The sequence below is a fragment of the Ursus americanus genome, chromosome 14, assembly GCF_024610735.1.
Source record: "Ursus americanus isolate L20-20 chromosome 14, mUrsAme1.1.p, whole genome shotgun sequence".
Taxonomy (NCBI): Eukaryota; Metazoa; Chordata; class Mammalia; order Carnivora; family Ursidae; genus Ursus; species Ursus americanus.
Window position 1 is genome coordinate 40,062,916 of NC_142140.1, and position 26,026 is coordinate 40,088,941.

The following is a 26,026-nucleotide window of genomic DNA, read 5'->3' on the forward strand; positions in this document are numbered from 1 at the left end:
TTTATTATTTGTTTTTACTCAGGGAGGATCTTGGGCAGAAATTACCTAGATATATAGTTTGCCTGGAAAATGTATTGAAACCAGCATATAAATAATGTCAACTGCCTTGTACTATAATATTTTCAATAATGCAAGTAAGCTGCTGGTAAATACTCTATGGTTTTCCCTTCAATACTGTTATTGATTACTAAATAGTAGCACCAAAGTAATAACATGGAAGATTAAGAAATAAGAGTGTTGTTTTGTCCCTTCCTGTTTTTTATTGCCTGTTGATTTAACACGTGTCACTGAACTTCCTAGTGACTGCCCTTCTTACCTCAGAGATAAAGATCAACTTTTCAACATTTAATCGCAAAGTTCTTGGTGCCTATTCTTTACTAAATGATCCCCTGCAGATGGTCTTTACTAGCTCTTTTTCTGGCATCTTCTCAATTTCCATTTTTTAGATCATTTTCTTCTAATGTCCAATTGTTCTAGGGAAACAAATGAAGCAACTTAATTGCATCAGACAAAATTCATTCCAAATGGCCTGAGGAAAGAACAGACTTGAGGGATTTAGACTTCACTTCCTGGTCAATGCGGGATCTCCGTGAGAATGCGTACTTCACATGGAACTTGCTCTCTCCTACCATCAAAAGCTGCATATTTTCATAGCTCTTCTGCCACCATGAAGGAGGTTTTCTTGAATGCCGTCCTTGTGCTGGCCATCTCCGTGTGGGCTGCCTTTGCAGTTGGTGAGTGATGTATCCTTGCTCTGCCCATGTTTTCTGGGGTATATCCGGTATTACAGGAAAATCAGAGGTAGGAGTGGAAATGCTGTTCAGTTTTGTTTAATCCTAATTCCTTTATGTTACAGATGTAGAAACTGAAACCCAGAGGAAGAGAGGATTCCCTGAATGTCATTGATATCAAAGCTGGGAGTCAAATCCAGACCTTCCAAACCCAGGACTACTGAACTTTCCAAAATACCTGAATACTATCGAGACATTCAAACCTTAAAAACATTCATTTCCAGAGTCTGTATATTTACATTTCTCAAACCCCAAAAGAACTTGCTTAAGCTCTGTGGAAGTAGAATCAGATATTATTCTGGTCAATGTCTGGTTTTAGAGTAAACAGTGCTCATGCTTAACTCTAGGGAATCTCTTGAGGGGCTCAATGTGGTGCATTCTGATTGGGTGCCGGCTGGTGGTGCCAGTGCTGAAAGAATTCACCCAAGGCAGAACAAAAGACATAAAAGTTGAGCGGATACACGGCCAGGGAGCATCAGGCAGGACAGCGAAGCAGAGACTGCCAGGAGGTGGTGGTGAGGGGCTATAGTCATAGGGCGGAATGAGGAAGTATGGGGACTTTTTGGTAATCTTAGGAACTATGTGTGGATGTAACTGGTCAGTTAGGGCCTATGCTTATTTCAGGTAGATTGCTTAATGAGCCTGTTTGTGTCAACTTGGTGGTCAGTGGTCACTGTGGGCCCTCTTGCCTTCTTCAGATTTCCATTACTCTAGCCTGTTGCCTAAGAGTGGCCATTACACAGGTCCTTTTCCCATCTGGACTCTGAAACTCTCATTTACCTTCAATTTTCTCTCACTTAAAACATTTTTTTCAAGACTCTCACATCTTAAGAAGCTCTGTAACAAATTGAAAAGTATTCTTCATGCCTCTCATATCTTACAGGGAAAACCCCTTTTCTTCTTCTACCGAAGAAAAAACTATTTCCTTCTATTCCAACACTTTTTTTTTTAAGATTTTATTTATTTATTGACAGAGAGAGCGAGAGAGCACAAGCAGGGGGAGCAGCAGAGGGAGAGGGAGAAGCAGGCTCCCCGCCGAGCAGGGAGCCCCACGCGGGGCTCAATCCCAGGACCCAGGGACCATGACCCGAGCCGAAGGCAGATGCCCAACCATCTGAGCCACCCAGGAGCCCCTATTCCAACACTTCTGACACCAAATGTGTGGGTTTTCCACACCAAGCAATCCTCCCATTTTCTGTGGACACCAACTGGGTATCCCACAATTTAATATAATTATGGCGCTACTACTTGGCATCCATCCAAACACCACAGGTTAAGGACTCAGTCCCACAAGACTGCCCCTACTTCAGACAGCCTCACAAGACTGGGCCTCCAGTACTTCTAACCCACTAGCTATAAGTCAGGAGTTCCCTGACCCCTTCCTCAGTTTCAGTAATTTGCTAGAATGGTTCACAGAACTCAGGATAGTGCTTTACTTACTATTACCGGTTTATTATAAAGGACACAGCTCAGGAACAGCCAAATGGATGAGATTCTTCGGGCAAGATATGTGGGAAGGGGCACAGAGCTCCCATGCCCTCTCTGAGCGTACCACCCTCCCAGCACCTCAGTGTGTTCAACCTGGAAGCTCTCCAAACCTTTTGGTTTAGGATTTTTATGGAGGTTCCATTATGAAGGTGTCAAATGAGAAAAAGAGGCAAAACTGAAAAAGAACAAAGGCCTCTCCCTGAGGTCTTGGAATTGCAATTTGGCAAGCACAGTTTCTGGAGTAACCAGAAAAGTGTCCTGCTCACACGGGAAAGCAACGGGTTTTTGTGAGAAAGAAGGAGGATAACTACAGGATATAAAGAAGAGAAAAAAACTTAATTCAGTGCTAACTGGTTGAGCTGCCTTTGATGACTACCTAGTCAATTATTTTATAGCTGCTAGCAAACAAAACTCCTCCTGGGATGCATTAGTCAATGTTTCTGTCTTCATAAAGGTCATGTCAACAGTTTAATGGTCTGAGGACCAGTTGTTCTGTTGGATTTTACAAGCAACTGTTCGTAATATAATGACCACTTCTGGCCCAGTTCAAGAGTTCATAGTTAGAAAAGAAAATAGAATTTCAAAATGGAATCTCTCCTGTCTAGAAATTTTATATAATTCCACAAAGGCACGATTGATTAAATCATTGGCCACTAGTGATTAATTCAATCTCCACCTTCTGATGGGATCTGATGCTTCCCATGTGCCAACCAGGGTCTCCCTCATCCTACCTTTTTTCCCTAAGGTCAGAAGACAGAGCAGTAACTCTTCTGAATGTGTTTTTGTCTTCCAGATTTCCCTCTTCCTACAGGCACAGGGGCTCACCTACAAGAAACAACGGTGAGCTCTATTTCCTTGGTTCCCAAGAACAGGAATGGGGAGCAAGCCAGTTTCCTCAATAGCCCCCAGAGTTTTCTTCTGAGAGGTGGGGGCAAAGGGGACTTGCATGGGAATAACACTATAGTAAAAGCTGGGTCATCAACTATGTGTAGCACTTTTCATATGTTCCTGAGCCCTCTTCCCATGAATTATTCCAATCAGTTCATACTCTCTTGTGAGATAGAAGCCAAGTATTGTGAACCATTAAGTGGATGATGAAGTCATGGCTCAAGTTCAGTTCTGTCCAATGCTGCAGTGGACATTCTTTCAGCCAAGATAGGCCAAAATGTACATCCTGCCTCTCCCACACTAAGGCCCCACAAATATTCTCTCTGTCCCCTTCCTTCTACACCCTACCTCTGCTGTGACAAGTGTGACACCACTGCTGTCTGAAGCACCACACACAAGTGATTCAGTAATGTTCATAAGAAAAGTCTAACCTTAAAGACATGTTCCTTTCTGTAATCGAATAATCACATTTTGTGGTTGATAAGGCAGGGATTTACATCCTAATGAGGAACTTATAGCTCAGACTGGGGAGTTCACAGATCATATGTTATGTTATAATATATATTATATTATATTCATATTGTTGGGTAAGTGCCAGGGGTCCAACCCTGAAGCTGCTGAAGACTGTTCTCTGAACACCCGCTCTAGCATTCTTTCTTCAGGCCCCCAACCCCACTTCCAGTGACAATGGTCAGAGGTCCTGGAGGAAGGCATCTGAAGCAGTAATCTGTCTCATCTTCAGGTGAAGTGCACTGAGAATATAAATAAGTGCTGGATTTTCTCTTACATCAAGCCAAGTGAACCCATATGTGGCAGTGACCAGGTTACTTACAGTGGGGAATGTCATCTCTGCTCCATGATCCTGTAAGTCTTAATTTTTATTCTCCTTTCTCCCAGGCAGGAGGCTAAAGGCTGCCAAGATAGGAGTAATCCCCTCAGAACGCTTCCTACTGGTAAGATCTTCCCTCCAGTGACTCCTCCACTCTTTGCTCCTCCATTTCTTCCATCCTTCCCTATGCTCCCATTCACACAATTGCAGAAACAGAAACCCACTGAGGTGAGAGTTCTGTCCAACCTGGACAAGTATCAAGTGGAAAGTTCTCAGTAGCAAGGAGCCACAGCATTCAGATCATGTGACCGCAGATGAGGGTTCCCCTCAAGCCCCCACAGGCCAAAGAAGAAAAGCCTGATGAAGAAGAAGAGGAGGGGGCTGGGCAAAGAATCTTCCCAGCTGTTGGTTTATTGATTCCTTGAATGGATATTATTCTCTCAAACAACTTTCTTTAGCTTCCAACTTTCCTCTAGTTTTCATGCTTTTATGTGGTTTAGTCTTTGGGCCCATCATATGTTAGACATGAAATGCCCAAGGCTTTGGTCTAAGAGGAACAGCAAGGCACAGAGGTTTTTATCAAGGACGCTGCCTTACAGAGGTTGGAGGAGGATTCCCTGACATCTGCTTTCTCCTTCAAGGAGAAAAGCAACACTCTTGGATAACTAAGAATTAGAAATTAAGTCCAATATTTTAAGAGAGAGAAAAGCAAAGACAGGAGAGTAGATAAAACTTTCTTCCTGCCCTTCTTCTTGTCTTCTTGAAAGAAGAAATAATAATCCTGGTCACAACAAGAGATGTCAAGCTGGCAGGGTTGGACTTTCTTGCATGCCTTGCTGCATAAATACCAAAATTTACACTAGAACCCATAAAAGACTTGTGAGGTGAACAAATTTAGTGTCAGGCGCTCCGTCACTGGTACAGACATCTGACAATCAGAATGCACAATCTGGGGGATTTAGAACATCACAGACTCAGAATGCTAAAACCAGGAGATACTTGAGAGAGAGATGGCTTCCAAAGAACTCACATTGACTAATATTTTCTGAAATATTTTCTTAGTAGTTAATATGGGAATGAAAGATCTTAATGTATAATAATCCAGTTTGGATTGATATCACATTAATTACAAAAGTATTTTTAAAACTTTGCTCCTGATAGCTCCATTCTATCCACCCTTCTTTGCATATTTTTATCATGCAAATTAAACCTTCATACATGGATGCCCAACAACATAGATTTGTAATTATTGCTTTATGAAGTTGTCTTTTCAATCAGGGAGGAGAAAAAATTATAGACAAAACATACATTTATACTGTCTTTTCTATTTCCCTACCGTTACTGCTTCTCTTTGTTTCTTCATGTGGATTTGAGGTTCTGTCTGGTGTCTTTTCACTTCAGCCTGAAGGACTCTCTTTAGTATTTTGAAGCAACCAATTCTCTCATTAGGGTTGTCTCCTCATTTTAGCTATTGCGTATAGTGCTCCTACGAACAATTATGTAAAGGTATAAACTTAAGTACCTGTTTTCAATGTTTGGGGTATAAACTTAAGAGTGGAATTTGCTGGGTCCTATAGTAATTACATGTGTAACTTATTGAGAAATCACCAAATGGGGCGCCTGGGTGGCTCAGTTGGTTGAGTGTCTGCCTTTGGCTGGGGTCGTGGTCCTGGGGTCCTGGGATTGAGCCCTACATGGGGCTCCCTGCTAAGTGGGGAGCATGCTTCTTGCTTGCCCTCTGTAGCTCCCCCTGCTTGTGTGTGTGCTCTCCCTCTGCCAAATAAATAAATAAAATCTTAAAAAAAAAAATCACCAAATGTTTCCCAAAGGGACTGTACCATTTTACATTCTTGCCAGCAACATTGAGGGTTCCAATTTCTTCACATTCTCCCCAACATTTTTAAATATCCATCCTGTGGGTGTGAAATGATATCTCATTATGGTTTTAATCTACATTTAATCTACATTTCCCTAATGATGTTAAGCATCTTCATGTACTTGTTGGCCATCTGTATACCATGTCTGGAGACATGTCTATTTGAGTCTTTTGCCCATTTTTTTTAACTGTGTTGTCTTTTTATTTTTTAGTTGTAAGAGTTCCCTATATATTCCGAATACTAGATACTATAATCTGTAAATATATTTTCCCATTCTGTAGATTGTCTTCCACTTTCCTGATAATGTATTTTGATGCACAAAGTTTTGAATTTTGATCAAATCCAATGTATCTTTTTTTTTTCTATTGTTGCTCCTGCTTTTAGTGTCATACCTAAGGATCCTCTGTAATATCCAAGGGCATGAAAATTTACCCCTATGTTTTCTTCTAAGAGTTTTATAGTCTTGGCTGTTAAATTTAGGTTGTAGATCTATTTTTGAGTTAATTTTTGTTATGGTGTGAGACAGAGTTCCAACTTCATTCTTTTGCATGTGATTATCTTGTTATCCCAGCACCATTTGTTGTTGAAAAGACTATTCCTGTTATCACTGAAAGGTCTTGGAACTCTTGTCAAAAATCAGTTTGTCATAGATATTTGAATTTATCCTGCATTCTCAATTTCATTCCACATTCTATATGTCTATCCTAATGCCAGTGCCACAGTTACTATCCCTTAGTAGTAACTTTTCGAAATTGGGCTTTTGGGGTCCTCCAACCTTTCTTCTTTTCAATGGTGCTGGCCACTCACGACCTCTTGCAACTCCATATGAGTTCGAAAGTAGGCTTTTCCATTTCTGCAAAAAAAAAAAAAAAGCCATTGGTATAAATAAGGATACATAGACTCTGGAGATTGCTTTGGGTAGTATGGACATTTCAACAATATTAAGTCTTCCAATCCATGAGCATGGGAGAGCTTTCCATGCATCAGGACTTCATTAATTTCTTTCAGAAATGTTTTGTTTTCAGTGTACAAGTCTTTCACAGCTAAATTTATTCATAGGTATTTTATTTTTGGATGCTATCGTAAATGGAATTGCTGTTGTTGTTTGTTTGTTTGTTTTTTTAAAGATTTTATTTATTTGACAGAGATAGAGACAGCCAGCGAGAGAGGGAACACAAGCAGGGGGAGTGGGAGAGGAAGAAGCAGGCTCATAGCGGAGGAGCCTGATGTGGGGCTCGATCCCATGACGCCGGGATCACGCCCTGAGCCGAAGGCAGATGCTTAACCGCTGTGCCACCCAGGCGCCCCTGTTTGTTTGTTTTTTAAGTAGGCTCCATGCTCAACATGGGGTTGAATTCACCTCAGGATTGAGAGTTGCACGCTCTACCAACAGAACCAACCAGACGCCCCTGTAAATGCAACTGTTTTATTAATTTTATTTTCAGATTGGTCATTGCTGCTATATAGAAACACAACTGATTTTCATGTGTTATCTGTACCCTGAAACAGTGCTGAATTTATTAGCTTTAGTAGTTTTTACATGAATTCTTTGGGATTTTCTATATGCAGAATCAGGTCATCTTCAAATAGAGAAAGTTTTACTTCTTCCTTTCCAATTTGTGTCTCTCCCCCCACCCAGCTTTATTGAGGTAAAACTGACAAACGGAATTTTGGATGCCTTTATTTTTCTTGCCCTGGCTAAAACTTTTAGCATAATGTTGAATATCAGTGGTGAAAGTGGGTATCTTCGTCTTGTTCCTGATCTTAGAAAGAAAATTTTCAGTCTTTCACCAGTGAGTATATTTGCTGTGGGTTTTTCATAAGTGTTCTTTAACACGTCGAGGAAGTTCCCTTCTATTCCTTGTTTTCTGAGTGCTTTTATTATGAAAAGGTGTTGAATTTTGTCAAATGAGGGATTTTTTTTAATGTAAATTGAGATGAACATGTACTTTTTACCTCCTTCATTCTATTAACTTGATGCTATAGCATTGTTTGGTATTTTGGGGTTGAACCACCCTGCATTCTTGGGATAAATCCCGCTTGGTCAGATTCAGTTTGCTATAGTTTAGTTGAGAATTTTTACATCTATATTCATAAGGGATATTGGTCTATAGTTGTGTGTGTGTGTGTGTGTGTGTGTGTGTGTGTGTGTGAGAGAGAGAGAGAGAGAGAGAGAGAGAGAGAGAGAGATGTCTTTGTCTTTGCTATCATGGTAATTCTGCCTTCATAGAATGATTAGCAAGAGTTTTTTCTTCTTCTTTTATTTGGAAGAGTTTGAAAAGGATTAGTATTCACTCTTAAATGTTTGGTGGTATTCACTAATGAAGAAGATACCTGGTCCTGAACTTTTCTTTATTAACAGGTTTTTTTATTACTGATCGAATCTCTTTACTTGATGTAGGTCAGTTGAAATTTCCTATTTCTTCTTGAGTCAGTGTAGGTAATTTGTGTGTTTCTAGGAATTTGTCCTTTTCATCTGGGTTACCTAATTGTTGACATACAATTGTTCATAGTATTCCTTTATAACCATTTTTATTTCTGTAAGGTTAGTAGTAATGCCTTACCTTTCATCGAATTATTACGTTAATTTTATTGCACATTCTTTATATGATACTCTGGATTTCTACTTAAATATTCAAGATAATTTTAAATTTTCTATATTTGATTTAAGGCTGAGTATGTTTCATATATCAAATACCTTTGACAAATAAAGATCTATAACAACAGGGATTTTTAAATATTTGCTACATAAGAATTCACTATAAGCAGTGTTTTTCCTTCTCAAACTTAGCTAGATTGTCAAGTGAAATTTAGTCATAATTTATAATATGCCATAAAGCAAAAATAATTATTTCAAAATATGATTTCTTTCAGATACAAAGGGCTTGACATAACTAAACTGTACGATGGACCTTGTGTAAGTAAAGTCATTCTCATTTTTCATTTTTAGGAGTAAACCAGATATACTGATATGCTGTAGAGAGTTTTAGATGTTTTGTTATAAAAAATTTCAAACATAACATAAAACTAGGTATAATATCATGTGTCTATCATATCGATCCACAAAGTATAAAGTGTTAGCCACATTTCCTTCCTTTATTATTTCTTTTTTCTTTGCCTAAGTATATTAACGTGTGTCTTGGATACCATGTCATTTTACTTTCTAAGAAGTGTGGACCTTAGCTTACATGCCCACAATGCTGTTATCACACCTAATGAGTTCCCTGTCATTTTCTAATATGTACTTCATGTTCAAAGTTTCCCAGCCATCTCAAAAATAATATCTTTTGGGGAAAGATAAAAGTATTTCAGGGGAAATAAAAATATTTCAGCCTAATAATTTAATAGTAAAGAACATCCTGTCCACCCTTCCCTGTTCCCTGCCATACCCAATTTCCGGGATTTTTTTTTTTTTTAAAGATTATGTTTATTTCAGAGAGAGAGAGCCTGAGAGAGAGAGTTGTGCATAAGCGGGGGGGGGGGGGGGGGCGGGGGCAGAAGGAAAAGCAGACTCCCCGCTGAGCAGGGGACACTCCATCCCAGGACCGTGGGATCATGACCTGAGCCGAAGGCACATGCTTAACTGAGCCACCAGGCACCCCCCAATTTCTGGGATACTGGCAAAAGACACTAATCAGAACATGAAAGGTTATTCTGACAGTGAATGGATCAGGTCTTGCTTAGCTCTGGCCTAGATATTGTGTCATTGACTTCAGGGTCATAGGGCCAAAGCAAGAACTCAGCTGATGCCATAAAGATCACTGTAGAGTTGTAAGGCATGGAAACAAGACTGGGGAAAGTCATCTTGGAACAAAATATAAAGAAGGTGGAAGGTAAAGCAGGTAAAAAGACAATTATATACTTTTGTAATAATTTTGACTATATCTTCTGACACAATCTCAACAAGTTAACAAGTCTCAACTGATATGTAGACCAGCATACATATTACTCACTTGGGGAAGGTCTGTAACCTGAAAATTCTCTAGTTCTACTAGAGAGAAATCATAAAGACTTTTAGGCACTTCCATAATTTGGGGTAACTATAAAGAGACTTTACATTTCTTCTACCTCTGTCAGATGCCTTTAACCTGGGCTAATTCCTAAAAAATCCTGCTGAATCCCCTCCTCTTGTATCTGGACCATATCTCTTTCCAAATAAACTTCTGGTCTTATGTCTTTTTCAAACTTGTAACTTCAAAGAGATATTTTTAATCTTAAGGATATTGATAAGATGGTGTCTAAAAGCTGTCTGCTGGCAGAATTTCTTTTTGCTCGGAGAGGAAGGTCTTTTGCTCAAAGACCTTCAGCTGATTGGATGAGGCCCGCCCACACTGTGGCAAGAAATCTGGGATTAAATGTTAAATGTTTTTTTAATTAAGTTTTTTATTTTAATTCTAATATTGTTAATATACAGTATTATTTTAGTTTCAAGCGTACAATATAATGATTCAACAATTCTATACGTTACTCAGTGCTCATCATAAGTGTACTCTTTAATTCCCATTAGCTATTTCACCCATCACCCCCACCCACCTGCCCTGTGGTAACCATCAGTTGGTTCTCAATAGTTAAGAGTCTCTTTCTTGGGGGTGCCTGGGTGGCTCAGTCAGTTAAGTGACTGCCTTCGGCTTAGGTCATGATCCCAGAGTCCCAGGATCAAGCCCCACATCAGGCTTCCCATTCAGCAGGGAGTCTGCTTCTTCCTCTGACCCCTCCCCCTCTTGTGCTCTCTCTCTCACTCTCTCTCTCTCAAATAAATATTTTTTTAAAAAGAATCTGTTTCTTGGTTTGTCTTTTTTCCTTTGCTCATTTGTTTCTTAAATTCCACATGAGTGAAATCATATGGTATTTGTCTTTGACTTATTTTGCTTTGCATTACATTCTCTAGCTCCATCCATGTCATTGCAAACAGCAAGATTTCATTCTTGTGACGGCTGAGTAATATTCCATTGTATATATAAGCCATATCTTCTTTATCCATTCATCTATCAATGGACACTCAGGCTGCTTCCATAATTTGACTATGTAAATAATGCTGCTCTAAACATAGAGGCCTGTGAATCCCTCTGTATTAGGGATTTTGTATTTGGGGATAAATGCCAGTAGTGCAGTTACTGGATCATAGAGTAGTTCTATTTTTTAACTCTTTGAGGAACCTCCACACTGTTTTCCACAGCAGTCACACCAGTTTGCATTCCCACCAACAACGCACAAGGGTTCCTATTTCTCTGCATCCTCCCCAACACTTGCTGTTTCTTGAGTTTTCTATTTTAGCCATTCTGACAGATGTAAGGTAATATGTCCTTGTGGTTTTGATTTGCATTTCCCTGATGATGAGTGATGTTGAGCATCTTTCCATGTGTCTATTGGCCATGGGATTAAATGCTAAATGTTAATCCCATGCAAAAACACTTTCACAGAAATATTCAGAAAAATGTCTGACCAAATACCTGGGCACCATGGCCCAGCCAAGTTGACACATAAAATCAGTCATCACAAACCCTGTCTGAGAAGCACTGGTTGGAAGACAGCTGGCCTCCAATGCAAAGCACCTACCCGCCCCAGGGACCACTACATGTGCAAGCAATGAACTTTCAATTTTATTCAAGTCTTTTCATGTTTGTCTGCTGACTAAATGGCACTTGAGTCTGCCTAAGACAAAAATGAAGATACCATACTCATCAATCCAAGGGTGGGCTTAACCACAAACTATTAACACTATTAATGGGATTCTGAAATTGTGCTGAAGGAAAGATCAGTCTACAAAATCAGTTAAGATTTCTTTATAGCAATAACACCCAATTAAAAATAAAATAAAAAATAATACATCACTCAAAATAGAAACAAAACTCGGAAGCATCTGGAAATTAATTATATAAGAATAAAAATACTCAGGGGCGCCTGGGTGGCTCAGTCGTTGGGCGTCTGCCTTCGGCTCAGGGCGTGATCCCGGCGTTATGGGATCGAGTCCCACATCGGGCTCTTCCGCTGGGAGCCTGCTTCTTCCTCTCCCACTCCCCCTGCTTGTGTTCCCTCTCTCGCTGGCTGTCTCTCTGTCACATAAATAAATAAAATCTTTAAAAAAAAAAAAAAAAGAATAAAAATACTCAGGACTTCCCAAGAAAAAACTTTAAAACTCAAAGGACATTCAAAATCATATGCATAATGGAGAGACCATTCATGCTCCCAAATTTATAACTTAATACGACTATGTTAGTTTTTTCTAAACTATTCTAAAAAATCATGTCATTCCCAATGAATACCTACCTCAGTTGGGTTGATGATCTCTGACAAATAAAGGACACTATGGTAAGTTAGAGGACAGCTGACAGAACTGGAGGATATTTGCCATTCCTAAAGACAGCAATAAGCTAATACTGAGAATTTGTGTGTAAATAAACAGCAAGAAAATATACAGCAAACCAACAGGAAAATAGGCAGAGGCTATGGTTTTCTATAAGAAAGATAAAGACTAATTAGCATAAGAAAGATGTTCAAAAGCTCGTGAATAACCAGACAAGTTCAAATTGAAACAAAATACCAATTTGCACTTGTTATACTAGCAAAAATCAGAAAGCTGGGCCATGTCCAATGCTGTACTCCCATGACATGCGGTAACAGTGAAGACTGTTCCAGCCACTCTTTTTTTTTTTTTTTAAGATTTTATTTATTTATTAGAGAGAGAGCAGGGGCAGAGGGAGAGGGAGAAGCAGACTCTGCCGGGATCCGATGTGGGACTCGATCCCAGGACCCTGGGATCAGGACCTGAGCCAAAGGCAGACACTCAACTGACTGAGCCACCCAAGAGCCCGTTACAGCCACTCTTGAGGAGCAATTGACCACTTCTTAGGCAAAGTAAGAAATTAAATACATGCATATCTCATGGGCCAGATTTCTAAACCTACAAAATCACGAAGCAATTTTCTCATAGCTTTGTAAAGTGACATACATGTTTATTGCAGTGTTATCCATGGTGGCAGGTGGCAGTTTTGGGGGCAGCCTGGGTGAGACTAGTCCAGAGATCAACTAGTAAACTGTGGAAGGTGTCTTCATGGAGGTCCGTGCAGCTTTCAGAATAAAACAGATGTACATTTGGCAGTGTGAGTAGATCTCAAAATATTGCACTGAGAGAAAAAGCAAGAGACAGAATAATTCAAGTACCTCAATACCATTATGTAAACTAAAAATAAACACAAACAATACACATTTTATGCAAACACATACACAAAAGTAAACAAAAAGAGACACACTGAGCTCATTAAAATGTTTGGCTATCGTGTGAGGAGAAAGGGAATGAATGAATGAATGGTGGCCCCTCCCCACAACCTTTTACCAAAGCACAATGCAAACTCTGTTTTCGATAAGATCAAAAAGAAATAACAATATCCTTGATGGGAAGACTAACAATTATCACTGATAGACGGCCAGCTGGGTACCTTGCACTGTGTCCCATGCTTCGCCTATATCGCCTCCCCAATGTTTCTACAGCCCACACCATGAGACAGGTGTTGCTATTAGCTACATTTCATATTGAAAGATGGAGAGGTCTACAGAGAGATGCGACTTGCCCAAGGCCACACAGATAGGAATGGGCAGAGCTGAGTCTTCAACCTGGCTGGTCAGCCTCCAGATCCTGTTAACACCACTTTCTATGCTGCCCATGGCACCTCATAGGCCTCTGACCAGACTCTGCTTCATGCCAATTTCACTGCCTCTACTCTCCACCATTTCTGCATCCTCCCCAGCTCTCCAGGGGTTCAAAGACTCACCTAGGCATCTGCATCCTGAGCTCTCCTCTTTTCTTCTCATCTCCACTCTATGCTCTTGTTCTTCATTGACATGAGAATGTCACTAGTCTGCCTTAATTCACAGAATAATGGTTTAGCACTCCTCCTGCAGGACTGCGGGTGTGGTTATCAATATGGTAGTTTTTCTCTTAATTTTCCCAACTTTGATTTCTCCAAGCAGATACTTCCCTCCAGGAAAACTCCTGAGCTCACCATGAAGAATTATAGAATCGGCTGAATCCCCAGACGATCAAGGGAAACATAATGGTTGTCACCTCTAGTATCGTCCCCTGTGGAGGAGAATGCTGGTACTGGAGGAGACCAATGGCTAGAGGATCAAACTCCTTGATGTTTGCTTCTTCAATAAATGATTCTCAGTAGAAATTCTGGTTGGCAAACATTTCTCTTGGTTAATCAGAATCTGTTAAAAATACCAACTATTCTGTGTTCTCATCCCCAAACTACAGGACTTATGCCATAGATTCCCTCTGTTCTCATACAGATTGTGAGCAAATGACCCCAGAAATCTAAACGACGTGGTAGGTGCCTCAAGAGCAGCTATGTATACAACCTGAGGGCTCTGGTCACTATGGAACTGAATATGTGTCATGTGAGCTTTCAATACACCAGGATCTGGTTTGAGCAGTTTTGTTTTTTTTTTAAGATTTTATTTGTTTATTTATTTGACAGAGAGATAGAGAGCCAGAGAGCACAAGCGGAAGGAAAGGAAGAAGCAGGCTCCCCACTGAGCAGGGAACCAGAGGTGGCCTCGATCCCAGGCCCCTGGGATCATGACCTGAGCTGAAAGCAGAAGCTTAACCATCTGAGCCACCCAGGCGCCCCTGAGCAATTTTTCTTAAGGTCTTATTTATTTATTTATTTGAGAGAGAGAGAGAGAACGAGAGAAAGCACAAGAGGGGGTAGGGAGGGGCTGAGGAAAAAGGAAAAGCAGACTCCCTGCTGAGCAGGGAGCCCAAGAACTCTGGGATCATGACCTGAGCCCAAGGCAGACGCTTAACCAACTGAGCCACCCAGGTGCCCCTGGTTTGAGCAGTTTCAACCATACCATAAAAGAGAGACTTTTATCCAAAGAAAACATATTGCGCACAATACTCGGGAGTAATGCCTGGCCACAGAAAGGTTTCTAAATACTTTACAAGCACTAACTTATTTAAGCCTCGCTATAAACTTAAGAAGTACATGCTCATTTTATAAACAAAGGAACGGAGGCTTAGAGAGTTGCACACAATTCCACAGTGAGGATTCTACTAGAACAAACTGCATAGATCCTTACATAAAACATACAGTAATGGTCCTAGGGAAACACATATATACACATGCACACATTAAACTGAGAAAGGATGAGGAAATACATGCTTGTGTTACTATACATTTATTTCTTAACATGCTTTAATGCTTTTCCGTTTTCCCCAAATTATAAGCTGCAGACTAATGATACCATTTAGGACTAAGGACATTTACTCAACACAATCTAGAAGTTCTAGTCATTTGTTACAATTTCTTGTCACTTCTTAGGACACAGCATAAAGAGAATGAAAAGAATAGAATGAAATTCTTATCAGGAGTTCTGAAATGAACCCCAGGCAACACGCAGTAAGAATGAAAAGCCTCCCAAACTCAGAAATTCTGACGCAAAACTAGAATTAGGAACCATTTGACTCAATTATCGTCTTGCGGTCCCGTGCAACAAGAGATCCTACGCTTCTAAAGAGATAATTGTTTATATCTGATGGCACTGGTTGGTCAGTGTGAATATGTCTTTTCCTCATATATGAGAGACCTGAAAATGTCTATAGAAATAAAAGACGTGGACAGAGATTTAATATGAAGGTGAAGTTGTTTAAGGGGCAGAGGAGATGAGATTAAGGGGCATAGTAAAAACCTCCCTGAACTCACGCTAGGGGGCTTGAATCTGTTCCAACATGACCTTCACACATGCATAAAATGACACATGTATGCTGATAACCCCACCAAGGAGGAGGTGGGTGGAGTTATATAGGAGCAAAGTTTTGTACAATGTTCAAATTAAGTTGGAATTAATATGAACTAGATTGTTATATACTAAGATGTTAATTGTAATCCCCAGGGCAATCACCAAAGAAATAACTAAGAAGTCTAGTAAAAGAGGGGTGCCTGGGTGGTTCAGTCAGTTAAAAGTGTCCAACTCTTTTTTTTTCTTTTCCATTTGAGAGTAGTCGTTTACTAACTGACCAGATTACAAAAAAGAATCATGGGAGATACCTTAGTTCATCCTTCTAATAAGCTTATTGATGGGGTCTTCCCTGTTGCCAGCATCTCCACCTTCTACAAAATGGGTGGTCTTTTTCTTCATTCCTCCTCGTGGAGAAGACAATTTGAAGGGCCATAAAAAGTTGTTTGCTTCTTTGAAATGTTTTCCAAAAGTACAGGCCTCGTGAACCAGATCCTCCATGCAGATGATGCCATATTTACCAAGAGATTGGGCAATGAATGTGTTATCTGTCAGGGCAATTCGCTTCTTGTTGATTTTGCCATAACCACGCTTGTAGATCAATTCATTCACTGACTTCAGGGTTGGGTACCCCCATGCTATATATGGTTCCACAATCCTTAGCATGTTAACTGAAGCCTTGTTGAGCTTAACAAAGGTGCCACTGAAGATCTGGCAAAGGTGAAGCAGCTGCAACACCTTTCAAACCTTTGGGCTCACACCATCGCGACCGCTGATCCTGGTGACAAACGCCAATTTGGGTTCCGCAGGCACACAGAAGTTGCTAGCTTTTCTTGCCATCCTCGCCATTCGAATCTGAGTTCTGTACATCTGCCTATATTCCTTGTGGTAATGCCTAGCTTTTTCATAGATAAGCTCCCTCCTTGCCTTTCGAAGCATCTTTTGGGCAAACTTCCTCCTCAGATGCCTGATCTTCAACTCTGTGAAATTCCTTTGCTTCTTCTGAAGGGTTTCTGGCACAGCAGGAACCTTCTTTTTCTCTTCTGCACCCTTCATGGATCCACCTGGAAAAGAGCGAACGTCCAACTCTTGATTTCAGGTCAGGTCATGATCTCAGCGTCGTGGGATTAAGGCCCATGTTGGGCTCCATGCTGAGCGTGGATCCTGCTTGAGATTCTCCTTCTGCCCCTCCCACTCTGCCTCCCTCTCTCTAAATAAATAAAGTAAAAGAATGACAAGGGAATTAAAATTGGTACTCTGAAAATATTTAACATACAAGAAAAGGCAACAATGGAGGAAGAGAAGAACAAAAAAGACATAAGACAAATAGAAACCCAACTGCAAAACGGCAGAGGACAATTCTACCTTACCCACAACTACATGTTAAAATCAAAAGCAGAGATTGACAGAATGAATAAAAACATGAAGTAATTAGATGCCAGCTACAAGAGACACATTTCGGATTCTAAGACACAAACAGGCTGAAAATAAAAGGATGAAAAAAGACTCAATCAAACAGTAACAAAAAGAAGCCTGACATGGCTATACTAACATCAAACAAAGTAGAATGTAGACAAAAATTGTTACCAGAGACAGAGGATATTTTATAATGATCAAAGAGTCAATCCAGCAAGAAGACAAATAAACATTTTTTGCAACTAAAAATAGAGCCCCAAAATATATGAGGCAGATTAAAGAGATAAACAGACAATTCCACAGTAATAGCTGGAGGTTTCAACATCCCATTTGCAATCCCGGATAGAGCAACTAAGCAGAGGATCCAAAGGAAAAGAGAAGACAGGCGTAACTATACCGATACAGACATCACAGACCTCCCGAGACATCTGCAGATCACTCCATCCAACCACAGCAGAATTACACGTTTCTCAAGCGCACGTGAAAGATTCTGCAGGATAGACCATATCCTGGACCATTAAAAATGTTCAATAAATTTGAAAGGATCGAAATCATACTAAGTATGCTCTCTGATCACAATGGGATAAAATTAGAAATCAATAGCAGAAGGAAATACCTAAGAAATACCTGACACAACTATTGGCGAATACCTAACAAACCTAGGCATACACTTTCCTTCCAAGCCAGTAACCTCACTCCTAGGAATCTACTACTCTGAAGACACACCTCTATACAAAAATATATGTGTGCAAGGTTATTCACTGCAGCACTGTTATTGCAAATAATTGAAAACAACCTAAATGTCCACGCATAGGGGAGTGGTTAAATACACTACAGTGCGTCACATAATACAGAACATGCAGCTGTAAAAAAGCAGTAGAAAGGTCTCCGTGAGCTGATATGGAGTGTTTTCCAGGGCATTCTGGAAGCGGAGAAAACAAAATGCCAAAGAGTACTTACAGTATGCTACATTTGTGTAAGAAAGAAGAGGATGAGATAAACTACACCTGTATCTGCTCATTTGTGCAAAGGGAATACAGACAGGGTAAACCAGAAACAAAAAAAGAACAGTTCCCTGTAGGGAGTAGGAGGGAAAATGATGGAAAGAAATGGGGAATGGGAACAAGATAGCAGGAATGAGGGGGGGAGCAGCACTTCTCTGAGCATATCTTTTGGTACAGTTCCCTTAAAACCACAGTTATGTTTCACATACACAAACATAAACAACTAAAACCAACCAGGATGTGGGGGGACTCAAAATGGAATACAAACACTAAGGATTGCACTAGCTGTGTTTTAAATTGCATAACCACACTGAAAGGGGTAGGGAAGAAAATAACCCAGCTAAGTAACTTTGTGGAACAGTATCTTGCCTGGCTACCGTAAGGCTAACGACAGCAAGAACTCTACATAAATGCTGTAATCCAGTTGGTAATTGTTGAGGGAGGAGATGCCAGATGGGGGACATAACAGATTTGAGATGAGGATTCCATGTTAAGAGCAGATGTGCTGCAGGCAATTGGGAGTGACAGGAGCTCCAAAGAGAATCAGGGAGGGCCATCCACCCTGGCCTAATAGATCACAAGTCCTTTCTGCTGCCTTAAGAAACCGACTCCTCCAGATGCTCCATGCAAGCCAATTAGAACTCCAAGCCAAAGAGCAGTAGAGGACAACTCATTTCTTCTTTTGTAACTCGCCTGGACATGTTTTCACTTGTCAATTTGTAGAGTCATGCTTATTAGCCGTTTGGTAAGGGACATTTATTTACTGTTGTTTACCCACAAGCTAGAATTGTTTACGATACAGTCTACAGTTCATTCTTGGTCTTTTATGGCATTTATTTACTTACTTAAGTGGCCTAGTCTTTCCTTTATGGCCTCTAGACCATATCTTGCTTGGGAAAGTCTCCTCACCATGAAGGATATAAAAATATTTTCCTAAATTTCATTCCGACATTTTCATCACTATATTTCACTTTTACCTGTTTAAAGCCAGGCAGAATTTATCATGTCTGTGGTTGAGGTTAAAGTCTAGGTGTTTCCTTCCAGATGAACTCTCAACCTTATGAGCATTACTTTTTCCCATGGAATACCACTGACTTTGACATATACACATACTTCACTATTTGATGAGTGGATTTATAAGAAATATAAATATTTTGTAAGACAAGCCTATACCCAACCATTTTTCTTTTTAAAAATAGTTTTTGACTGTTTTTCAAGAATTAATTCTTCTATACAAAAGACCCTCATTCTGAAAGTTTTGTCTGTGACTGACATAATCCTATTCCAATGCCACAATTTTAATTATTGTCGTTTACGTTTAATATCTAAGCATTATCTCATTACTCCTATTTCTTAAGGTTTTCTTGCCTGCTTTTTTCTGTCATCTTTGAAAACATTTTCTCAAATTCTCCCCGATCTCATTTGGAATATGGATTATAACTGCTTGGATAACGCTTGAAGTTTCGGTTCTGTATCTCCATCTGGGTGATGGTTACTCAGGTGTAGATATAGATATTTAAAAGCTGCATACTTAAGATTTATTCACTTTGCTCTACATATAATTGCATAAAAATTTTAAAATAATCTTGTATTTTGATACTTTTTTTCATTTTGAGCAATCTCTGCTCTTATTTTTAACTCTGCCTTTTTAATAAACTTTGGTTGGTTGCTTATTTTTTCTACCTGTAGAGACGGATGGAGGCTTAGATGACGGATTCTTCAGCTTTCTTTTCTAATACATGTAAATTAGGTTTCAGCAGTATTCTTCAATTTAAAGCCAATTATACCTAAGTACAAGGTACGTACAGAAGTCACGAGCGTAAGCAGGATGAAGCCCCCCCTCTGTACTGTCAGTACATGTTTTCTGTTACTACTGTAGTTGTCTTTTGTCTCATGTATGCATAGGGACCCTGGTGGTGGGGAAGGGGTTGGGAATGGGACAAAGGGGAGGACTCTGGGATTCCATCTTTATTGGAACATGAACTTTTTATTCTTCTTTTTCTGTCCTCTCCATGGGGGAAGAAGATTTGTGCCTGTTTCTTTGTTTCATGTTGGAAAACTATATTCTGGGATCCCATCTAGGTCAGGGTCTGGAGTTTGGGGAAAGAGCTGGTTTCATATAGGGTTCCAATCTTTTGTTCAGTTGGGTTGTTAGCTGGTTTCTGGGCTTCTCCTGGAGACAGTGATTGTGCTAGGGAAATTGGGGGAATGGTAATGCTGGCTATGGCTCTTATCTCCTGGGTTACGGTGGTCATTTTATTACTGAGGTTTCTTTTGCTGTCTGTGTCCTAGGGCAATTACAACTCACTAAGGACAGTTCTCTCCCATCATGAGTCTAGGATGACCTGCTGACTGAGGTGGGACATGGAGGTATGGTCACAAAGACTGGGACTTTCATTGCCCATCTTCTGAGATTTGAAGGCTTGTTCACGTTTGCTGCTAGTCTACCACATCCTGTATTTAGGGAAGTTTTTCTGGCTTTTTTTTCCCCCCTGGCTTTCCAGGAGTCCTATTGTTTGATGTTCTGTGCCTGGTGGATTAATTTGCTGGCATTCATTCACTATGTCCTCTGACCTACGCAGTTTGAGTTGCTGCAAATTCCCCTTGTCTGTGGCTAACGGCAGGGTGAAGTACTGGCTTGTCATTTGTGGAGTCAGGGTTGGGGGTCTGGCGTTCCAGGATCCTGGAGGTTAGCTTTTTATGGGTGAGGGTTCAACGATTACAATCTATGGGTCAGGATTTAGGGATTAAACGTTGAGATTAGGGCAGAATTACAACGTTAGAGGGTAAATGTCAAGGCCTCAGGATCTAGAAACCAGTCTAAGTTTAAAGGGTTAGAAGTTTAGGGACTAGGGCTTGGGTTAGGGTTAGAAAGTAGTGTCAGAGGAGTTAAGGTTAGAGTGGTGGTCAGGGACTGCAGTGGATTAGATATTAGGGCTGTGGCAAAAGCCTGAGGTTTAGGACTTCAGTTTAAGGATTAAGGGTCAGAGTTACAAGGTCAGTGTCAGAAGAGAATGAGTCAGGGTCAGAAGAGCTAGGGTTAGGTTACAAGTTAAGAGTTAGATCACTGTCAGTGGTGGGGTTAGGGGTCCGGATATAGGATTTAGAGTAAAAGGCTAGGTACTACGGTTGGAATTTGTTAGGGTTAGGGAAGCAGAGTGAGGGTAGCTTCCTCTTCTTCCTTGCTGTGGGCAGACTGTCCAGGAAGAGAGCAGGCATCACGGTCTATGGTTTCATAAGCCCCAAATCCCAGGGGATACATGTCAAAGTTTCACACTAACTACTCCATTGCACACCCCATCTGACCATGGCAACACCAGGCCCTGAGGTTCAAGGAATCAGTAGGAGAGAGAGGCCAATCTCCCTTTCCTGCAGCACCTCCCCATATCTGAAAGTCCGACTCCGGAGTCCCCTTCCCTTGGCTCAGGGGAATTACTTTTCCTCCACCAAAGTAACCTACACACACACATACACACGGAAGTATCCACACATGCAGGAAGGAGACAAGTGGACCTGGAGGGCTGCTAGCCAGACTTTCCTCTCTTTAATAACGCCAGAAGAAAGGGTGGGCTAGAGCAACAAAGGTACAGGTACTGAGGAAAAACAGAGAAGGGTAATGGGAAAGAGAATGCTGGGAGAGGGTGTTGCTTTAGATTGTGAAATCTGGCCAGGCCTCTGTGAGGAGGGGACTCAATGCTGAGTGAATGGAGCAAATATTGGGTAGAAGAGCTTTCAGGCAAAGTGAGCAGCTCCTGTGGAGGCCCTGAGGTGGGAACAAGGTGGTGGAATGGTAGCAGTGAGGGGAGAGTGGTTTGTGAAGAAGGAACAGAGCTCAGCAAAGGCCAAGTCAGGTTGTGCTTTAAGGGCCATGAAGAGTTTGGCTTTTGTTCTTAGTAGAGCAGCAAAACATGGCAGTGCTTCAGGCAGAAGAGCGATGTGACCTGCTTTATGCATTAAAAAGATCAATATGGGGGTGACTGGCTGGCTGTCAGTGGAGCGTGCGACTCTTAATCTTGGGGTTGTGAGTTCGAGCCCCATGATGGGTGTAGATTACTTTTAAAAAAAGGTATTTATTTTTAAAAATTAAATTAAAATAAAAAGATCAATTGGATGGTTGTATGAAAAACAAGCCATGGAAGGGATAGACAGTACATGAAGAGATGAGGCCAGCTTGGGCTAGGAGATGGACAGAGGTGATCTGATTTAGTGTACAGCTGAAGGTTAAATGGACAGGTTTGCTGAGGGACTGTTGAGGGGAGTCTGGCAAAAAAATGAAACCAAGAATCATGGCTGACTTTTTGGAGAACTGGATGGCTAACGGCAGAAGTGGAGCTCAGGGGATCAAAAGTTCTGTTTTATAACATTTATGACAAAAGAAAAAATATACATTTCATCTAAAAAGTGAGTGTGAGGGTGTTTAAATATGTATTTTTTTAATGGAAAATATGTTTCAGCAGTTGTGAGCAGAGACGGTGATTCAAAGTTACAAACTTCTATCAGGATTTTTCTCTAAAGTAAATGCTCTCTCAATTATGATCCACTTGCTTTGTGAATATTCATTAGTTAAATTTCACTAAACTAATCCTTGGGACTTAATCTCCTGACTAAACAGGCCAGTGAGTAAACTGGATATGAAATGAGTTCCAAATATTTTTAATAGTATCTAGGATTCCCTTGCTCTTTTTGCCATTGTCTGCTAATATTCAGGGGTTTAAATACTGTTATACAGCCACCGCCCCCAAAACAATATTCAACTCATGTTGCCCCCTCAGGAGACTGAAACCCTCAGGGCTAATGTGGACTAGAGCTAAGTCTGATTAAAAGGGAGGAGGTCAGAGATTCTGACGAGGGAAATAGCACAGACCTGGCCTGATGGTGGGGCTTAGAAAGGATACTGGCAGACACTGTTCATCCAGAGACAGCCTGACATACACCTCACCTGAACTCTAGAGGTCTTCTGGAGAACCCATAAGCAAGTGAAGTTGGTATTTTATAATCCATTCAGTTGTCCCAGGGAAGAATACTGGCCTCTTTGTTGGCTGCCAGCTGATGAGCAGTCTACCCACAGGAAACAAAAGCCACAATTTTCACACAATCTGTGGTTTTTCCTTCTTCCCTCTCTACTCTTTCTTGTACATAAATCGTTTTTGCTTTTGCTAGATTAAATCAATCAATTATTGTTTTCCCTTATATACAAGTGGGTTTTTTTTTAAGTTTATGTATTTATTTAAGTAATCTCTACACTCAACATGGGGCTTGAACTCACGACCCTGAGATCAAGAGTTGCTGCTTTTCTGACTGAGCCAGCCAGGCGCCCCTTTATAAACAAGTTTTTAAATTATTCTTTGACAGGGGAAGGATTGGTCTTTGACCCTGTCTTCTGTCTGCATTCTTTCCCATGGTTGGTTCTTCACTGACGTGTTTCCGACTATCACCACTCTGATAACTCCCAAACCTAACTATCCAACCACCACCAAGCTAGTCCTGCTTGAACGTCCCACCATCACTCCAAACTCACCACATCCCAAATGAATTTTCTTTTTTAAGCCAACCTCTTAACAAATTCCCAAACACATATGTTGAAACCAAAGAGTTATTTTCAACTCAATTAGAAAGGGAATGCTTCTTTTTTTTTTTTTTAAAGATTTTATTTATTTATTTAACACAGATAGAGACAGCCAGCGAGAGAGGGAACACAAGCAGGGGTAGTGGGAGAGGAAGAAGCAGACTCATAGCGGAGGAGCCTGATGTGGGGCTCGATCCCATAACGCCGGGATCACGCCCTGAGCCGAAGGCAGACGCTTAACTGCTGTGCCACCCAGGCGCCCCGAAAGGGAATGCTTCTTGGACTGATTCCTTGGGTCCACAAGGAAGGATTTCCTCTAAACACTTCTGACCTCTTTCTGTAACTCTCCTCCCCTGGCTGAAACTTCAGGGACAGAGTGCCGGGTTAAGTGTAGCTTGGCCCCTTTTTCCCTTCCTTATTTTGGGAGCCAGCTGCCCACAGGTTCTGCTGCTCTGTGTTGGAAGTTTTACAAGAATAGGCTCTGCCTATTGGCAGAGGTAGAGGGACATTTTATTCAAAGGAATGTTAGGATCTCGTGATTTGGCAGAGAGCATAGAAGAGAGACCTGGTGAGGAATGTGGGGAGTGAAATATCACATACAAGCTGAGGCTATGATGGGACGAGCACTTGAGGCATTTCAAACACTTTTGAAGTTGGCCATGTGGAAATGCTGGCCACTTTGTTCAGAGGCAAGTGTTTTTACACCTCCGATTTTATGTACAGGTAGGGATGAATGTATACGGTTTTATACCTCCGATTTTATGTATAGGTAGGGATGACTAGCAAAATGCCAGTGACGTGGTTCAGCAAAGGCACTGTCCTTATACAAGCACTATGGTTTAAGCATGAAGGGTTAAGGTGTGGGCACTGACTTTGGCCTTAACACAGACCCACTGCCTTCCCTTGTGGGGCATCTGCAAAGCCTAAGTAGCAGAGAAGACCTCGGTGAGCAGGCCCTGCTGAGGCACGGATTTGACTATAGGGAATCTTTCCCTATACACACCTTTTAGATATTGGGGCAAAATTAAGTATATGGTCCTTTACTATGCTTTTTAGCTAGTTTGACAGGCCACGGGCTTTAAACTGTAATTAAATTCCACATATGCTGGGGCGCCTGGGTGGCACAGCGGTTAAGCGTCTGCCTTCAGCTCAGGGCGTGATCCCGGCGTTATGGGATCGAGCCCCACATCAGGCTCCTCCGCTATGAGCCTGCTTCTTCCTCTCCCACTCCCCCTGCTTGTGTTCCCTCTCTTGCTGGCTGTCTCTATCTCTGTCGAATAAATAAATAAAATCTTAAAAAAAAAATTAAAAAAAAAAATTCCACATATGCTAAGCAATACAAGTGTGTAAGCTCCAAACTTTGTTAGTCTCAGCCCAGTAGATAGCATGAAAAGGCTGTCTCAAATTCCATCCTTTATGTTCTGAGCTAGACTCAAGCCCAAAGGCCAAAACCAAAAGAATTCATGTGGGTTTTTTTGTGTTTTTTTTTTTTTTTTTCTCCACGGTTTAAGAGTCACTCCCCTCTTGCTGGTCTGTTTGCCAATAACTTTGGCTAGGGTTTTATAGTTCTGGGATTTACAATGCAGCTTCAATCTTAAAGACATGGTAGGTTTTATTTATAACAATAAAAACAATGCTCTTATTACAAATAAAATATGTCATCCTCTCAGACTGAAGTAGATAAACCACTCAATGAAATTACCACAGCCACAGAGATTGACAAGGAGATGAGAAAAGCCTGTGCCTGGAACACTGTCTTAAGGAATCGCGTAAGTTCAGGAAGTCCAGGAAGAAATGCATAGCTTTAGAAACCTGCTCCATCAGATTAGAAGGAGTACAAGAATGAAAAGAACAGGAAAAAGTTTGTTTTTTTTTTTAAAGATTTTATTTATTTATTCGACAGAGATAGAGACAGCCAGTGAGAGAGGGAACACAAGCAGGGGGAGTGGGAGAGGAAGAAGCAGGCTCGTAGCGGAAGAGCCTGATGTGGAGCTCGATCCCATAACGCCGGGATCACGCCCTGAGCCGAAGGCAGACGCTTAACCGCTGTGCCACCCAGGCGCCCCGAAAGTTTTTTTTTTTAAGAGAGATTTTCTTAAAAGAAAGCGGACATCTTGGAAGACAACTGAGAGACAATCTACAGGGCCTGGCCCTGGAAGCTCATTCCTTCCCCACTTTCTGTAGCCTCGCAAAGAGATAGCTCCATGGTCTTCCTTCTCTCCAACAACAAAAATGTCAGAAATTCAATGAGCCTTCTGGAAAGGAGTAGGGGAACACAGAGAAAAAAAATGCCAGAAGAGAAGTGTCTGAAAGAAATGCTACTCCCCATGTGACACATCCAGAAGCTGAAGACAGCATCCTGAGTAATGGCAGAGGTCTCAATTCTCAGTGGGTCCCTAAGGCAACAACCTTTAGAAGCAAGAACAGCA

General features: G+C 41.0%; 1 protein-coding gene, 1 long non-coding RNA gene and 1 pseudogene across 2 annotated transcripts; 1 reads left to right on the forward strand and 2 right to left on the reverse strand.

Annotated features, from left to right (window-relative positions):
• Positions 1 to 336: 336 nt before the first annotated feature.
• SPINK8 (serine peptidase inhibitor Kazal type 8 (putative)) lies at positions 337 to 14,461 on the forward strand. The gene is made up of 5 exons (XM_045778461.2): positions 337 to 734; positions 3,073 to 3,119; positions 3,910 to 4,031; positions 8,748 to 8,790; positions 13,842 to 14,461. The coding sequence occupies exons 1-5, from the start codon at positions 596 to 598 to the stop codon at positions 13,896 to 13,898; spliced, it is 408 nt and encodes a 135-aa protein (XP_045634417.2). The 5' UTR covers positions 337 to 595; the 3' UTR covers positions 13,899 to 14,461.
• LOC148108948 (uncharacterized) lies at positions 4,016 to 24,824 on the reverse strand. The gene is made up of 3 exons (XR_015726683.1): positions 22,971 to 24,824; positions 12,823 to 12,997; positions 4,016 to 6,726 (listed from the first exon to the last, which is right to left on the reverse strand). It is a non-coding gene; the product is annotated as an uncharacterized LOC148108948 (long non-coding RNA).
• LOC123779863 (large ribosomal subunit protein uL30 pseudogene) lies at positions 14,545 to 16,675 on the reverse strand (annotated as a pseudogene).
• Positions 24,825 to 26,026: the final 1,202 nt, after the last annotated feature.

Bases quoted from the DNA above. Each gene is read 5' to 3' on its own strand.
- SPINK8 (XM_045778461.2), top strand. From the start codon at position 596: ATGCGTACTTCACATGGAACTTGCTCTCTCCTACCATCAAAAGCTGCA. The intron at 735-3,072 runs GTGAGTGATGTA...TTTGTCTTCCAG, and splicing joins GTGGGCTGCCTTTGCAGTTG to ATTTCCCTCTTCCTACAGGC. The intron at 8,791-13,841 runs GTAAGTAAAGTC...TTCTCCAAGCAG, and splicing joins AACTGTACGATGGACCTTGT to ATACTTCCCTCCAGGAAAAC.